Source organism: Argopecten irradians, chromosome 10, assembly GCF_041381155.1.
Source record: "Argopecten irradians isolate NY chromosome 10, Ai_NY, whole genome shotgun sequence".
Lineage (NCBI taxonomy): Eukaryota > Metazoa > Mollusca > Bivalvia > Pectinida > Pectinidae > Argopecten > Argopecten irradians.
The window spans coordinates 25,697,950-25,716,098 of record NC_091143.1 but is presented as its reverse complement, the minus strand read 5'-3'; the positions used below and the strand labels follow the sequence as shown (position 1 = coordinate 25,716,098).

At 33.3% G+C, this 18,149-nt stretch overlaps 3 protein-coding genes across 4 annotated transcripts in view; all 3 read left to right on the top strand.

The window, feature by feature from the left end:
* The window catches only part of LOC138333491 (potassium channel subfamily K member 18-like), a 50,930-nt gene extending 41,438 nt beyond the window's left edge, over positions 1–9,492 (top strand). For both annotated transcript variants that reach the window (XM_069281908.1, XM_069281907.1), the window contains exon 4: positions 9,363–9,492. The gene's annotated coding sequence lies outside the window, so the exon portion shown is untranslated. The remainder of the gene's footprint in view (positions 1–9,362) is intronic.
* LOC138332628 (potassium channel subfamily K member 4-like) lies at positions 682–9,745 on the top strand. Its single transcript, XM_069280629.1, has 2 exons — positions 682–1,096; positions 9,363–9,745. The coding sequence occupies exons 1-2, from the start codon at positions 682–684 to the stop codon at positions 9,743–9,745; spliced, it is 798 nt and encodes a 265-aa protein (XP_069136730.1).
* Positions 9,746–9,830: 85 nt separating this feature from the next.
* LOC138332627 (two pore potassium channel protein sup-9-like) lies at positions 9,831–10,142 on the top strand. The gene has a single exon (XM_069280628.1). It carries the CDS (start codon positions 9,831–9,833, stop codon positions 10,140–10,142), a length of 312 nt encoding a protein of 103 aa, XP_069136729.1.
* The last annotated feature ends 8,007 nt before the right edge of the window (positions 10,143–18,149 follow it).

Genomic DNA, 18,149 nt, shown 5'->3' with positions numbered 1-18,149 from the left:
TATGTTTGTCAGCAGGGGGATGAAGTCAATATAGGATATGTTAACAATACCTGTATATAACTGGTTAATTAGGTGAGGGCATTCGTTGTAGTCGTCATCAAAACATTACCTTATTCACTGGACCGCAGCAGCGAGACAATGGAGTCTTGCCGTCATATTCGGATCGTTTCCATTATTGATCCCTACGAACTGGTTACCATAGGTATGCTAGCATTACCTGATACCACCGTAATGGTTGCTGAAATATCTATGACATCCCTAGGCGCGTCGTCCTGATGAATGCTTCAGAGACCAAACGTATTATGATAAAATATGGTTTTGTTCTGGGTAGATATACTGAAATCAATAGTAATTTTGAGATGTTTTCCAATGTATCATTTAATAATTTATCAAACCTGTGTAGAACTACCAGTGCCGATCAATGTTTTCTAGTGTGTCCCATGTCAACCGAATCGCTGACGAGAGAGGCGCAGCAGACGTAGATAGGGTCGTGGCGGGAACAACACGCGCAGGTGACAGACAGGTGTATCGAGTGGCGGTGCGGCAGGCATCACGGTCTCCAACAACCGCAGTTAACAGGATGTAGTGCTTCTCCGGGAACTAGAATTTAGTCGCTGTTTAATCTTGCCAAGATTAGATCTTTTATACAAACATCATTTTGACTTTGTGAATTTTACCAAAATGGGTAAACAAGAAAAGGGAGGATGGTGCCGCACCATCATGAAAATCATGTTTTCCCACATTGGTCTCTGTGGGTTAGTAGCTCTGTACTGTGCGGCGGGTGGATTCATTTTCGAACATCTTGAAAAGGCCAACGAAGAACAAATATGTTATGACACATACAAGGAATACATGTATATGGAGAATGACTCGCTGTCAAAGATTCAACAACTAATTGAGGACTACGAAGGGAACCCTGACAAATCTACCCTCAAGTTCCAATTGCAGGGGATTCTCTCCATATATCGTGACAACAGTATAAACATTGGCTACGACGGCGGGAACTGTTCCGCGTACGGAGAAGTTGACGGACCAAAGTACAAATGGTCTTGGTCGGGAGCCTTCTTCTTTTCTGTCACTGTCATCTCAACCATCGGTGAGTCAAATCGCTTGCAGACTCTTGATGGAATGTAATTCATAAAATTCAACAATGCTTCCCTACTTCCATATTTGCCAACTTTCTGTAAAATATTTTCTCCATTTTTCTTCACTCATTTTAATAAGAGGTGTGAGATTTCGGTTACTGCCTTACAATGAATGGTCGAAGTGTGTATTGCATGTGTAGTTACTGCAAGATATGATCTTTTTAAACATTTGTCACACAAAAGCACAACTCACTAAAGACGATGTCGTGTTCCACTGTTAACCTTTGTAAACATTTTGTCTACTAAATACCCGCCATGACTAACCGCATATTATGAAAGGCCACCGCTCTATGTAGCTGTATTATGTAAGAATTAACTGATCTAACGGCATCATTTTTATTCAGCTCCATATTTCATTTTTATCAATTGTTGCGAAGAGAATTTATCAGAACATTTCCGCTGTGAACATGTCCTGTATTTCGTATTAACATTTGGTTTTCGTCTACAGAATTATATAAATAGCCAACACAATATATTTTGCGATACAACGAATTTCTTTGCATGCAGGAAAAAATGTCTATACAATTTCTGAATAGGGGCGAATATTAAAAGAAGCATGTTTGTTTTCTATTTGATTTTGCTTTCTAGTTGATACAAGTACTTCATAGGTTTCTTAGTTGATATAAGTTCTTCTTATGTCTCAGTAAGTGTAACCAATTGAAGATAAGTTACCTTCTCGCTAATTGGACGGCAATCAGCATACAAGCGATAGTTGGTTTTTCTCTAGGGAAGCATTATACATATATATTATGGTATCAAATCAACATTCAGAAAAAATATTAGATTATGGTATACCACTATCGAATTAGTATCACATTGTTTGACATAACTAGTATCATGCTACTTATACTATTGAATGACACGAGACTTGTCTTTTTACTGATGATATACATGCTCTTCCCTCACGATTACTTCTCTATCAACAGTTGAACTTGAAAAAGCTGAGAATGTAAGCAATGAATTAATATAGATATCGATATCGAAAAAATAGTACAATTGTACACACTTCACTCTGACTTGTGCGCCAATTTACCATCATACTTCAGTACTTAAATTCCGTTAAAAGTGTGCGTGTCCGAAAATAAATACGCTTATAATAACTAGTGCATGCAAAATGCAGTATCAAACGAAAACACCAGTTACCATGGATTTAAAATGTGCGTCACTATGTTCATAAGTACATTCGTTTGTCGGTGTTATATGACCGTGAATCGAAAAGGTTTTATATAGCTTACTTCATTTAAATATAAATTAATTGCGTTTATTGTGTAGTTCACATTAGGCGATAGCAAACAACATGAAATTGACAATGTCCCCAGCAGTGTTAATTTACAGGAATCGATACCAGTGTACCAGAGACCTATTGATATTGCATCACTTCCATTACACAGGCTTTCTCATTCAGTCTGTTAATGGTCACAGAAACGCATTCTTTTCACTGACATGTCAAACTATACCTTTTGTGTATTGTATTAGGTACATTTGCTCTTTCAAAATGCGTTTAAGACTAATGTATAATACTTGCATACTGTAAGAAATGAATTTCCATCCAGATGGTTAACAAATAGATTGGTTTTATTATGATTTAATTGCTGTCTTTAGAAAATAGTTTACAAACTGATGGCGACTGTAAATAAAATCTTTTAAATAACTTAGTACCGTTTGCTACATTGACATTTAGTAACTTTTTATCGTTCAGAGAACATTGTGGGGATAATATGTTACTTTATAGAACTGATCGTATCGACAGATCACTTAATATACAGAAGAAATAAAGGTTAGTATTACATTTTAAATGTATGAACAAAGCAAGCTCTTAAGTTTTTCACTTTATTTTTGAAGGTTTTGTGTTTATATTTATGCATACTTTATAGTTTGTAGTAGTATAGTTTTGTATCCCTTTTGTGTCGTAGAATACATGATATTTTAATTTGAATTTAGCGAAATATTAGTGTCTTAATTCCAGAATCGTGTTTTCTTTAATTAATAGTACAATAAAAAAATTATCAGTACAATACAAATTAATAGTACAGTTGGAGATAACATACATTGGAGCTTTGATTGCTCTTCAATCCGATTTCAACTTATTTTAATTAAAATAAAATTTTATTGAATCTGAAGCAGCACAGTACAGTATCTATTAGCTGGAGGAAAAGCAATAAATACAGTCTCTTTAGAACTGTTGTAATGATAATCAAGAAAGAAAGCAATACTAAACCATGTCCACATATTAGGATATTCGATTCATTTGTCAAATATTCCAACCTCTTTTTTATTATCAATTTGATCATACTTCTTCTTTAATTGCCTGAAGAATATAAAGGTCAATGGAACTGAAGAAATATTTACATTGATCAACAAACGTCGGTTGTGTTAATTATAGGCTTGTGATATCAACATAGATGAAATCGAATTCACCTTTGTGACAAATCCCACATTATTAATAATGCCTGACTGATCAATAAGGATTCAATAAGGGTTCTATTGCAAACAAGCTTTGATCAGGAAAATGATTAGAAAAAAAAAACTTCTGTACTGCTTTCAGGTTTCCTTGTTGCAGAGTCTAAGAGTTAACGTAATATTGAAATAGATACAGAGATGTTGCCCACACGTACAATAATATCTCTTTCGGTTAGACAGTCGCATCAACGTGAAAATTTTCATTTAGTTTATCATTTTGATAAAAATTGATGAGTTGATTTGCGGGCATGTAAATTGCTTTTATTTGTATTTTAAAAACCAATTCCAATGCACACATAGAAATTTTATTATATAACTTATATTAATGAACAACTACGTAATAACACTATTTGTTAATTTGAAGTTATTTTGCTATGATCTGGCATATTCCTAAGTTTTCACCGGGAACTTTCAATATGACGTAACATACGTATAGCGCTAAACAAATAAACTGATTTTATTGTTTGATCGAATGATGCATTTATGTAAAGCAATTGTTTGATGTACGGGAAGAATATATAATAAGGAGTTGGTTTCTATCCCCTTAAGTATTACTTAGTTATTTATGTTTTAGCAAAATTATGTATGATCAGGGGATATTAACTACATTTTTTTGTGTCTCATGGTTATGGATATAACGAAAAAAAAGAGATTCTACACAATGTTTGCTCTGCGTTTTATATATAGGAATGTAGAAGTATATTAAGATGATAATATTAATCCTCAGTTCTGTGTATCATTACTTATCCGTTCTCACATTAATATTAACTTATATTCATGATATGCGAGTATCTATTCTATCCGGATAACGTATTGTATCTTGATCGTGTGGGAATTTCTGGTGTATCAGAAGAAATAATATAAAATCCAACATGGCTGTTTTATACCAGGGACGCTCCTAATTAGAAAAACAGTATGTGACGACAGTGGTATTGAAATTCGGAAATCAATAATTCATAGTGTTTCAAGCTTCAGTGATATTTGTAGAATAACACATGGACGATAATCTACAGTAAGGTTCAATAGTAGATACACTGTTACCTATGTTGATAGCTTATTGATTGGTTTATCACCAGGATTTGCCACATAAACCTACCACCTTAATCCACAACGTTATTATGTATATACTATAGTGGTCCGCTTTGATATGTATTTTAAGCTTATTAAATGGTACGAAAATCGACTTTTGTTACAACACTCACAAAAATTATTTCGATTATTTTTTAAGCTTCTTTTAATCTTGGTTTATCAATAGACTTTCATTTGGAATATGGATTTAGAATATCGCTACTGCGCATTTAAGTCTTTATGACGTCACTTTGTTATCATGCCATTAGATTCATTGATTTTTTATATACTTTTTGGAATTAAGCCCAAGCCCTTAATTATACCAGCAGTCAAATTCATTGACTGATGAAATCACATGTCACAATGGTTTATGTAGCAAAAACAAAAACTGCATCCTCTTCAAATTATTTTAATCGCGCAAATATCAACAAATAAGTTTCCACTTTCTTCCTCTTCTGCATGCTTCTAACATATAGCTCACTTGATATCGCTTCACATTTGACCTCGAGTTGAACTTTTGCCTCTGTGAGGAAGGTTCTGGATTCTGTCCCCTGGCCGAGACAAACCATAGTCTATAAGATGGTAGTTTCTGTTCCTGTTTAGTGTTAAGTATAAAGGGAGTGGGACGACTGGTTTGGCAAATTTCAGTATAAAATATGACCGGGTGGGCGAGTTTGTTTGATCTCTTCAGTGAGATAGCAATATAAAATAAGTATTTTACTATAACATATAGACTCTACACGAATATATTACAGTCTACCGAAGCACGTAGGCCATGGGCTAGGAGGGTCCCACATGCACCCCCCCCCAAACCTCCGAACCAATATTTTTCTTAACCCTTATGACCCACTGATCACAAATCAAAATGTTAACATTGCATAAGTTGGGATGAACTTTCGGTTATGACGTCATCAAGATGGCCGCCATTTCAAATTTCACTAAAAAATGAAAAATAGTCATAACATTGACATTTTTCAACCGAAGTAGACAAATGAGGTATCAAAATGACCACAATAGAACACTAAAAACATATCAGGACCAAATAACCAAATATATGTAGTGATTATTACACAGGAAGTGAAAAAATAGGATTTTAAGCTCAAAAATGGTAATTTTTTAGTAAATTTTTCATATTTTGCTTGACGCAACAAAAACGTTTTCCAACCGCAAACTATTATTTCTAATTAGTTTTTTGTCCACTTATAAATCAGTTTAAACAAAAACAAGAAAAAAACCCAAGGTTAACATTGTATAAGTTCCGGTTATGACGTCATCAAGATGGCCGCCATCACGAATTTCACTAAAAAATGAAAAATATTCCTAACATTGACATTTTTCAACTGAAGTAGAATTAAATGAGGTATCAAAATGACCACAATAGAACAACAAATACATATCAGGACCAAATCATCCAATATATCTAGCGATTTGTACGTAGGAAATGAAAAAATAAGATTTTAAGCTCAAAAATGGTAATTTTTCAGCAAATTTTTCATATTTGTCTTCATGCAGCAAAAATGTTTCCCAACAATTATTATTGATCGTAATCAGTTATTTGATCTCTTGTCAATCAGTAAAAATAACAACAAAATATATAGAAATGCAAAAGAGAATTATTGTTATACCACCATTTGGTTTACAAAGCATCACCGTTTGCGTATACAGGTCATATGATAGTGGATTTTTCCCAAACCGCCGAGACTACTGTTTCCTGGTGTCTTAGAATTTCCTGAATATAATATATTGAAGATATAAATCTTAACAATGAATTTTAGGTTGGCTGAATATCTAAGTGGGACTTCAAAATAATTCACTTTCATGTTCGAAATGTTGTACACTTGTAGCGTCTCAAACTGAATTATTACAGCAAAATGCCAACTAATAGCTATATGGTATCAAATGAAAACTGAGGTAATTCTGTCATACCGTAAATACCATGACACTTTCCGAAACGTTTTGTGCCTTTTAGAATGAGCACATCCAGTGTTATTTCCAGTGTATAACATCAGGAAATGTCAGATGGTTACTTAACAGTGTCACATATTTCTTTCACTAGTTCGTTGTCTTCGATAGCGATGAGCTGATGAGCTGATGTGACATTACATTACCGGGTTGCCATCGTGGTTGTAGCTTGTCAACCGTCCATGGCCAGAGTTAACATAAGAAACATCAGTGTCAGGGATGTAGGAGCTCTTCCTGTTTCCAACCTAGTGATTCAAATATCGTATATAATGTTCCAGACTATCAGATCCACATTCTGCGAAGGTTTGAGCTGGTTCTCCTTATTTCGTATGAAGCACAATTCCTCATTCTTGTGAACCTTCAGTGACCATAGATGGCACAGGTGGATTCTTTGAGGTCATAAATGAGGTCTGCAGTGAAGTTCCACTATTTGCCAAGTCTGAAAAGCACTGTAGAAAATTTTATTTCTGGAGAGTCTTCAATGGTCTCTTTACGCATATGCCAGATGTGACACAACCAGCACCTTCAAGGGAGTGGGAAAAGTCAGACCAATGAAAAACATTTAACATTAATGGCCTCATTTATGACCTCGATGATATCACCTGTGCCATTTATGGGCGCACGAGGGTCCACTAGATTAATGAATGGTACTTCAAACAAATTATGGAGCTATGTGCTAAGGAGAACCAATTCCACCATTCGAATAATGTGGATCTGGTGTAGTCTCCATTATGCCGAAGAAGTCTGGAACAGTGTATACGATATGTTAGAATCTGAGGGAGATCCCACATCTCTGAACCTATTGTTCCTGATATGAACTCTGGCCAAGGATGGGTTATGAAAGATGACAGGCTAGAACAACACTGGTAATGTACTGTCACATCAGCTCATCGACATTGAAGACAACGCTATGGCTTTCGACGAATTTGATACTGATATCTCGATTATTCTGATAATTTGGACTACCAGCTACCAGACATGCCGAGTCTCTTCAGTGAATGGAGCAGTGAGGCGAGAACGCACGTACAATGATAATGGTTATCATTAAGAACCAGTGAAAGAAATATGTGACACTGTAGAAACCATCTAACATTTTGCCTATGCTATGCATAGGAAATAAACAATGAATGTTCTTATTTTCAAAGACACAAACGTTCTGGAAAATGATATAAACAGAAACACAGGCTTAGGTTACATTTGTTACTCTATCAGTAGGTATTGTGCTGTAATAATTATTTTTGAAACTCTGGACAGCGTTAGCGGTTTCGAGTTCGAAAAATAGCATATGCCCATTATACGCACCTGGTGATGTTTTGTAAACCTAATGAGGGTATAACAATAATTATCTTTTGCATTTCTTTTTATTTTAATTTTTGTTTGGTGTTTTCATTGATTTATTGATTGATAAAAGATCAAATAACTGATTACGAATAATGATTTGTTGTTGAGAAACATTTTTGCTGCATGAAGACAAATATGAAAAATTTGCTGAAAAATTACCATTTTTGAGTTTAAAATCTTATTTTTTCATTTCCTACGTACAAATTTCTACATATATTGGATGTTTTGGTCCTGATATGTACTTGTTGTTCTATTGTGGTCATTTTGATACCTCATTTGTCTAGTTCAGTTGAAAAATGTCAATGTTATGAATATTTTTCATTTTTTAGTGAAATTCGTGATGGCGGCCATCTTGATGACGTCATAACCGGAACTTATACAATGTTAACATTGTTTTTTTCTTGTTTTTGTTTAAACTGATTTATAAGTGGACAAAAAACTAATTAGAAATAATAGGTTGCGGTTGGAAAACGTTTTTGCTGCGTCAAGCAAAATATGAAAAATTTACTAAAAAAATTACCATTTTTGAGCTTAAAATCCTATTTTTTCACTTCCTGCGTAAAAATCACTACATATATTTGGTTATTTGGTCCTGATATGTTTTTAGTGTTCTATTGTGGTCATTTTGATACCTCATTTGTCTACTTCGGTTGAACAATGTCAATGTTATGACTATTTTTCATTTTTTAGTGAAATTTGAGATGGCGGCCATCTTGATGACGTCATAACCGGAAGTTCATCCCAACTTATGCAATGTTAACATTTTGATTTGTGATCAGTGGGTCATAAGGGTTACGAAAAATATTGGTTCGGAGGTTTGGGGGGGGGGGGGGGTGCATGTGGGACCCTCCTAGCCCATGGCCTAACGTACACACTCCACACGTAACACACCACATACATTCGCGTCCGTCTTTAAATGAACCTGGATGTTCATGTAATAAACCATGCTACCAATCTTACATAAATTCGTATGTCCTACTTCTTACTTTTTACTATCGGCAATGGTATGATTGTCTTGGCCAAAACATGCATTGAACATATCGGATCACCTTTTTCATTATTTAGTATTTCAGGATTTTGTTTTTCTCCGTAATGCATTATGTAGTTGTTGAAATACAATCCAAAGCCACAAAATATAATTCGTTAATAAACAAATATACTATACCAAAAATAGTATATAAAACCATTCTTTTGCATCATTCAAAAGACCACGTAAATTAAACACCCTGCTTAACAATACAACGTGCTTAAAAACTTCTTTGTTGGGTCTTCATGGAGTTCCGAGATGACGGGTTATGATTACCACAAGTAATTAGCATCTTAAACAACTTAGGTGATTGTTATTGTACGTTATACTTAATACTTTTATTTGTTTTGTCTTTGCAGGATACGGACACATCGCGCCAAAGACGTTCTGGGGGAGACTGGTATGTATAGCGTATGCTGTACTCGGTATACCGCTCATGCTACTTTGTCTGGCCAATATTGGTGATGCTTTGGCTGACGTGTTCCGGTTCATATATGCCAAGATATTCTGTTGTGGATGGTGCAGGAAAAAGGAAAAGACTAGTAAAGTGGTCAAGATCAAACCAACAGAAAGCGAGCCGCCCAACTGGAGCGAGAAATCACGCATAGTTCGGAATCCGCGCACAGAACCACCGAACATCAAAGATAAACTTGGACGACCAGACGGACAACGGGGTCAAGATTGTTCCGATGAATATGAAGAATACCAGCTCAAGAGTCCAGCAGCGCAGTCCGCCACCTAAACAAATCGATTTTGACAGCGACTCTGACGACGACGATGATGACGATGATATCGATAGCAACATCACCATTCCTCTCACTGTCACCATGGTTGTCATAGGAACCTACATATTTGGCGGTGCCGTGTTGTTTGGATTGTGGGAAGGATGGGACACTCTCCAATCTTCGTATTTCTGTTTCATTACTCTCAGTACCATCGGATTTGGTGACGTGGTTCCGGGAACTGATTTCGATAATCCAAGAGCACATGCACAACTTGTCCTGGGCGCCATTTACGTCATGTTCGGAATGGCTATTCTTTCGATGTGTTTCACGCTTATGCAAGACGAGATAATATCCAAATGCAAATGGATTGGACAGAAGCTTGGACTGATTGATAAAGATGACGACTCGGATTGAATCCAGACAACCAACTTTCGTACAGCGAAAAAATGTTTGACTACGTGTCCCCTATCTAACAACAAAGTGCCATTTTTCTTCGTAAATTCTGCTGATTTTTGTTCCGAACTCTTGTGTCTTCTCAAATCAGGCCGCTACTTCTCGTATGGATAATGCATTCGGAATCAATAAATTAAAAACACTATATCTGCTGGAATAATATGATCGTCCATTGGGACATTGACTCCTAAAATTTTATATCGAAACGTTAAGAATTAATCTTCGTCAGTGTTACAGCAAAACATCTGTGTGGAACGATTTAAACAAACTCAAACCATGCACTGTCAATAAACATTACCAGGGACGCCCTACTATACTTCATTAAATGATACACACTTCAAATCGTTTTCAAATGTGACGTATGTAAATCAGATATTGATAATACTGTGAATTATTTCCTCGAATTTTATACTAGGATTTTTTTTTTATAAAGACGGATTTTAATTGAAGCGTATACTGCTGTACTGTGACTTTGTCTGTTTTGCTTGAATAAAAATGTGTCACTAGAGTATGTTTAATGCGTATGCTACTTGTCAAGTATGGATAATGTGAAGTACCGCAGAATGTAACCAGAAACGGAAGTGGACAGAATGGAAGGTGAAGGACGTTGCTTCGGTAACATTTCGAATCATTTGTCCATCATTTTGATCTCGATTAGCACGGAAACAGAAAGGATGTGGAAGTTATTGTCTGCTGTAGAGTTATTGGTACTTTTATGTAAACTTTTTTTAAAACTTGTTTTAACGTGCTTTGATTTATAAAACATGACGTTTTGTTGCAATATATTATATTTCTGTTGCCTATATACATGTATTACAGTATGGACGACAAACATGTATTCAAATATGGCCTTACCTGGGATCCCGCCATTTTAGGCCTTACCTTGTATCGTTGTACGGTAATTTTTCTTAATTATTTTCAAAGCAATGACACTAAAAATATATATTTTTGCAATGCTTTCTTATCTTAAGATTTGATTTGTTGACAATGGTTGTTGACAATTTATATATATTTTTGCACATTGTTTTCTGTATGTGTTTACTGTTTAAAAGTGTCGTAGATTTCTTTGATATGTTTAAGAATATTTCATTGTAAATGATTAGGTCGTGTTTATGACAGAACACCATTTCAGAACTGACGATTAAACAGAACTGACGATTGATAAAATTCGTCTGACATGTATTATTTCATATAATTCTTTATTTATTAGAAATTATTCACGTTCACACGCTCTGATATGATATGATTAACTTCTTTTTTTTCAATATCGAACTAAATTAAACTTGATGCGGGGACAATGTATTTAGACCAATGCTTAATACGTCAATGTGGTTTTGAAAACACTATCTAAGAGACTCATACAGTTTGTACCCATAGTTAAATCTACAAAAACGCAATGTGTATTATGGCATAACCTTTCGTATTAGAGGAACTTTTATATCATTTCTTGTGTAAAATAACCTAGATCATCCCCTGCAAAATAGTAATATCCAGCAATAAGGTTTTAAAATATATATTTTTCTATTGTAACCGTGAAAATGACTTACAGTTCTCAATAATCAATGGTATAAGTCACCCACAATGTGTTGCTTACAATTGAAAAAATGTTATTTCTGTTTATTTGACTACTGTAAATACCTAGATTGTGTACTATAATGTATATATATATATTTATATAGAGCGACGACGTACCTTGGTGGACGGTGTTAAGAGTGGTTTTACTAGATTTAATGTTAGTTTTTGTTTTGTGCTCAACTTTTCCGATTTGGCATTATTCAATATTGTGCGCATTTTGTCTCATTTAAAGTTACGTGTTGTTTGAGTTCATCATTTTCAGAAAGTATTGATATGGCTCAAAAATTAAAGAATTAATTTGTTTATTGCAAAGTAAGTTTAACAACCATTAACTATAAGGAATTAGGCATCTGATCTACAAAATATAAAAAGAAAAAAATAACCGAATTCTAAACCATTGTACAGACTTGTATTTATTCGTTTAATCATATCAACAATATATAATCAAATGTTGAAATTTGGTCCATTAATATCATATGAAGAAACTAATGATAACAAGATAGTGCTAATTTAATGACAATGTTCTTTAAAACCTTAAACTTAATTTCATTTAGCAAAACAATAAGGTCTTGAAACATCGGTGTTTTGTTTAGTTATCGGAACGGAAATGTGAATTACCTGTTAAAAGGGAGACATACATTATAACTGTCATGTTGATGTCCATTCTTCGTCTATAATACAAAGCAATGTGTTAAGTTTTGTTATAATTGTTTTATTAGCATGTCATAATTTTCCACCTTTAATAACTCCTGATGTATTACTGCTTTAGTTGTCAAAAAGAGTAAAGAAAAAAAATGTCATCATCTTAAAATACTTTACCGATTAATAACAAAATTCAAAATTATTCTATGAATGATTATTTAAAATATCGTTATTAATTGATGTCATTTTCAACAAATAGATAATGATTAATTAAAAAAGAATATTTCATATTGCAAAAGTTCAGGTAAATTGTATCTAATTCCATTATGTGAACGTTGATTTTTTTTAATATCAATTTTGAAAATGTGATCCGTCCAATTAATAGATGTAATAGAACATTCCATAGAAAGCAATTTACAGCAACCCGTATTCCTTATAGCGACGCTATATTAAAACCGTAAATTTTCAAATTGATGAAATATACCATTTCCATGCTTTAAATGTATTATTGTATTTAAAAACACAATCATTGAACCAAATAAATTTAATTTTACTAAATCCGTCACAATAATAAGGATTTTTTAGAAAGTTAGAAATTCACCGATTCCGTTTCGGAATTTAGTAACAGTCTCGCTATGTGGGATATAGTTTGTAATCATTACATACGTGTATATCAGTAGTAAAGCCTTACTATAAAGCCACAATTGAAAATAATAAAAAAAAAACACTTTTTCAATTTCTGTTTTTTTGGATTTCTTTCGGTAATCTGAATAAAAAAAATATGAAAATAAAGAAAAATAAATACAATAAAAAAGTATACAAAATGCTAAAAGGTTCAATTCCGTCGTAAAATTACCAATTTAACTTGAACGATGTTGAATCCACGAACAAGACAGAACGTTGAAGTTGGCGCAAATTATTTGTTTGTAAAGATAAAAATTTGAAGGCTAATTACGATTGTGAATGTTTCTTGGTAAAACTGACTTTGGCTTTATAGGGAGATGTTACTAAGTGATTATACTGACATAACTGATGATCGCGTAATCTGTGATATTTCATGTTCTTTTATCTGTGTTGAAATAAAATGTGTTAAAGTAGAATACGCACGTATTTTGTTGCTTTCTTCAGACAGTATCCTCGACATTGGATGTTAATAGGACGTTTATTTTTCTAATTAAACAAACAAGATTGTTTCAAAGCAATACTGAATTGGCGAGATATCTTATACTTACTTGTACTTATAAAAGACATCGACAGGATACCAGTATAGTGCAATCAAAAATAATAACTAACAGTAATTGGTATCATATCACATCATACTGTACCATCATGCATAAAACATTCGTTTGAATATTGTTCATGACGCGAATTTCCTTATTTGAAACAGGATTCTACTTGAACAAATAAAACAAAATGAAAACGAAAATAAAGAAAATAATATAAATATCGAATTAAAAAAAAGAAGAAAAAAACACACTTTTCTTTTGTAAAAAAAAATGGAGACATTTGTATCAGAAATGGAACGTTAACGATCAATGGTGTAATTATATGAATCCATGATTTGGTGTTAGTCTATCATGGGTGTAACAACTGACACAGTACTTAATCAAAACGATGTTTCAATGACAATAGACACTTCATTGAATTATCTGTGAATGAAAAAGTTGGGTATGACATATCGTCAATAAAATAACAACCGTACAATGAAATAAGAAATAAAACAATATCTATCTTTTATGATTACGTCCAAGAGAGATGTCGATATACTTCAATCTTGCTTGTAACATTTACTTTGTCAGTCCCCCAAAAAAAATACGCTGTTAGAGTTTGTATTCACACCTCTGATTGGTTGAAAACAATGGCGTTATGATTTCATAAAGAGAACGGATTTCAAAGAATCAAGAGAAGATTGAATTATAAGGATAATCCACCGAAATCGCAATAATTATGTAAACTCCGATTTTGTGTTATCAATGCATTGATGTCACTATTTTTAATTTCAGCGAGAAATTGGAACAATTTGCAAACTGTGTGAATCATTGTAACGGATTATCTGGTGTTCCTGAGAAAATAGCGTTCTTTGCTTCATCAGTAACGTCTGCTTGTCGAGATTACAAGAATATATCATTTATATGGAGAAACAGAATGAAAAGATTTAGAAATTGGCATAGAAAAAACTCAAGACCATTTTACTACATCCAAACGTTTTTCATTCTATGGGAGAAGAACAAAACCTGGTGATCGGAAAGACTAATATGTCTAGCTTTATCGACAACACTCATCCTACAATTATATGATAGAAATTGATGTCGTATGAGAAAATGAAGGCGAAACGGAGCAATATAGAATATCAATAATTTCTGCACAATCTGATGTCAACTATTCATTGACTTTTTATTATTTGTTTAGTTTTTTTAATGACATCGTAATGTTATGCCGAGCAATTAAACCTTGATTGTTAACAGGCTAACACATGAGGATACCAACAGTCACATAGGAATCATTTTCATCCAGGCCAGAATATGTGTGGTTTCAATGACGTACTTTTAAGTGTGGTTTTTTAAAAGAATAAATTGTACTCCGTTAATATAACTACGTATAGTCATTTTGTGTATTCCCTTACTCCTATTGTCACATACGTGTGTTGTTCAAAAGGTTTGGAATCTGAATCCCCAATATTTCTAACAGCAGTTATGAATCATTCACCATGTACTAATGATCAATAGAAGCATGCATGTATTGCAACATTAGAACCAATAATTATCTGCAGCTTTAAAAAAAAACTCTCCCCCTACATATGTTTGAAATTCATTTCGTCATATTGCGATATCGGCACCCCAGTGTTCCGTCAGAACCTAGTTATTTACAATCAGATTAACCGGGTGTGTGTTGTGTAAATTTATACAGGATTACTATTGCCATGCGGGAAATAGAGGCCTTCATCCGTCCTTCATTTCAACTCATGAATATTAAAGATATGATTTAGCTGGATAATACACTGGTTATTGATTTAGGATATTTAACGTTGGCCCCCAAAACTTCATATCTTCATTTCTGTATGCCTAACATCAACAGCTCTACTAATTAATACCGGTAATTGATCAAGATTTCAAGATTTCAAGATTTTTTTATTTCAAGATTTTATTTTTAACACTCAGACACATAATATATGTGTGTAACATGAGGAGGCATACAAATATAATTGACAGAATGGACAGATAAATTTGGTAATTAACAGTTATATATATACATACATATGTGTATAATAACACCAGCCACACACATACATACAATGTATACGTTCAACCATATTATCCTCATACATTTACGTGTGTACATATATAACCTGCCACACACACACAATTCATACGATCAAAAACCTAATATTCTCACACATGTACATCCACATTATATGTATAAATGTGTACATATAAATAACTTAATATTTCAATCAGAACAAACAGATAAACAACCGCACAGGAATCAATTACAAAAGAGGGGACATTTTGGTTAGGAAAATAGATAAACCTGTCAGAACTTGTTGGTTGCATATTGATAAAAAACCTTTAAACTTATCAATATTTGGGTTTGTATAATAATAGCGAGGTATATATTTATTTCTTAGAGTCGATAAAGTAATATTGTTGCATATAAACAAATAATGAAATTCATCACCAATGCTTTCGGCGCATAAATTACATAAACGATTCACTTTTGGGATATTATACCATCTACCCGTTTCTATAGGAAATTTAATATTCGAAGTACGCAGTTTTGTTATTTGTATTCTGGCATGTTCTGACAAATTTAATAAATATTTTTCCATACAAAATTCTGTTTTAAATACAGAATATAATTGTCCACGAGATGAGTTAGCACAGTCGGAAAACCATCTTTGTATAAACTGATCAATCAGACGTTGTTTCAAAACATCTTTGTAGAAATTATCAGGCATCAGTATTTTATTATCGAATATAAAAGAAAATCCAGTTTCGTTAAAAATACTTTGTAAACATTTAATCCATTTAAAAGAAAAATTAGCATCATTTTGCAAATGTAAGGCCAATTGTAATAAAATGCTACTTAGTTTGTTATCATTACTAAGCAATCTATTCCAAAAACCTACTAATCTTAATTTAACATTTATTTCTAATGGCACACGACCTAGCTCACCATAAATCATAAAATTTGGAGTAGTAGACCTCACTTTCAGGATTCTTTTGCAAAACTTAAGATGAATCTGTTCAATTATTTTCAAATTTTCGAATCCCCATACCTCTGACCCATACAATAGGATAGGCTCTACTAAAGAATCAAAGAGTTTTAGTTGTATATCTATCGGAAGAGAAAGATTCCTGATTTTTTTGTATATAGAAAATATTGACTTTTGTGCCTGCTCGATTAGTCTACGTCTCGCGTTGACAAAGTTGCCATTGTAATTAAAAGTAATTCCTAAATAAGTAAAATTATCTACATTTTCTAAAGTTTCGTTTTGCAATATAAATACATGATTCTGTTTACTTTTTTTCTTACAAAATACCATAACTTTTGTTTTATTTACATTAATTTTAAGCTTCCAAGTTTCACAATAAAGCTGGAATACATTTAAAGCACTTTGAAGACCTTCTGGACTTTCTGAGAATAGCACAGTATCGTCGGCGTATAAAAGAACAAAGATTTCAACAAAGATGTGAAGTTCGTTAAAAAGCTTATCTCTTACAGTTTCAAGTGAATGACTACCTAAAGAGGCAAAATAACTTTCTATGTCATTAAGGAACACGGAAAAGAGAAAGGGAGATAGGTTTTCTCCTTGTCTGACTCCAATTAAGCACGGGAAGAAATCAGACGTTCTGGAATTGAATTGAACACATGATTTAATATTATTATACATGTTAAAAATAACTTTGAAACATTTACCATTTACATTACTGTTATGTAATTTTTGCCAAAGGCCTGCTCTCCACACGGTATCGAATGCCTTTTTGAAGTCTATGAAGGTACAGTATAGTTTTTTTCCACTTAAAAGATATATAGATATGAGAATATGCAAAACGAAAACGTTATCTACAGTTGAATGACCTTTCCTAAAGCCTGCCTGGTTTCGAGATATTAAGTTAATTTGTTTTTCATATTCATTAAGGCGATTATTTATTATTGAAGTGAATAATTTGCCAAGACAACTTATCAATGTGATAGCTCTATAATTATCTGGGTCTTCCGGACTACCTTTATTTTTGTATATAGGTTTGATGATACCGACACTCCAACTATCCGGAATAATCCCCGTGTCTAAAATTATATTGAACAATTTACCATAAACAGGGAGCATCTCCGGAGGAGAATTTTTCAAATATTCGTTCAAAATACGATCTGGGCCGGACGCTTTGTTATTTTTTAGTAATCGAATAGCTTTCTGTATTTCCATCTCGTTAATCGGTTGATTCAGTGTATTATTGACGTCATTATCGTTAACATCAAGGTTGTCAATTTCATTTATAACATTAATATTTTCTTCTTCAGGTGTGTTAAGTTTTTTGAAATAATCGTGTAAAACGTCTATGGGTATGTTTGCTTCTGTTTTCTTTTTTTGTGAAAACTTATTAAGCGTTTTCCAGAACTCTTTTGGGTTTCGTTTCGCGTTCTCCCTTAATTCTTTTGTGCATTTCGCTTGATATTTTTTGTAGTTCTTTCTCAGTTGTTTTCTGTATTCTCTCCCTTTAATATTCATCGTGTGCTTAGTTTCCGTTGATT

Bases quoted from the DNA above. Each gene is read 5' to 3' on its own strand.
- LOC138332628 (XM_069280629.1), top strand. From the start codon at position 682: ATGGGTAAACAAGAAAAGGGAGGATGGTGCCGCACCATCATGAAAATC. The intron at 1,097-9,362 runs GTGAGTCAAATC...TTGTCTTTGCAG, and splicing joins CACTGTCATCTCAACCATCG to GATACGGACACATCGCGCCA.
- LOC138332627 (XM_069280628.1), top strand. From the start codon at position 9,831: ATGGTTGTCATAGGAACCTACATATTTGGCGGTGCCGTGTTGTTTGGA.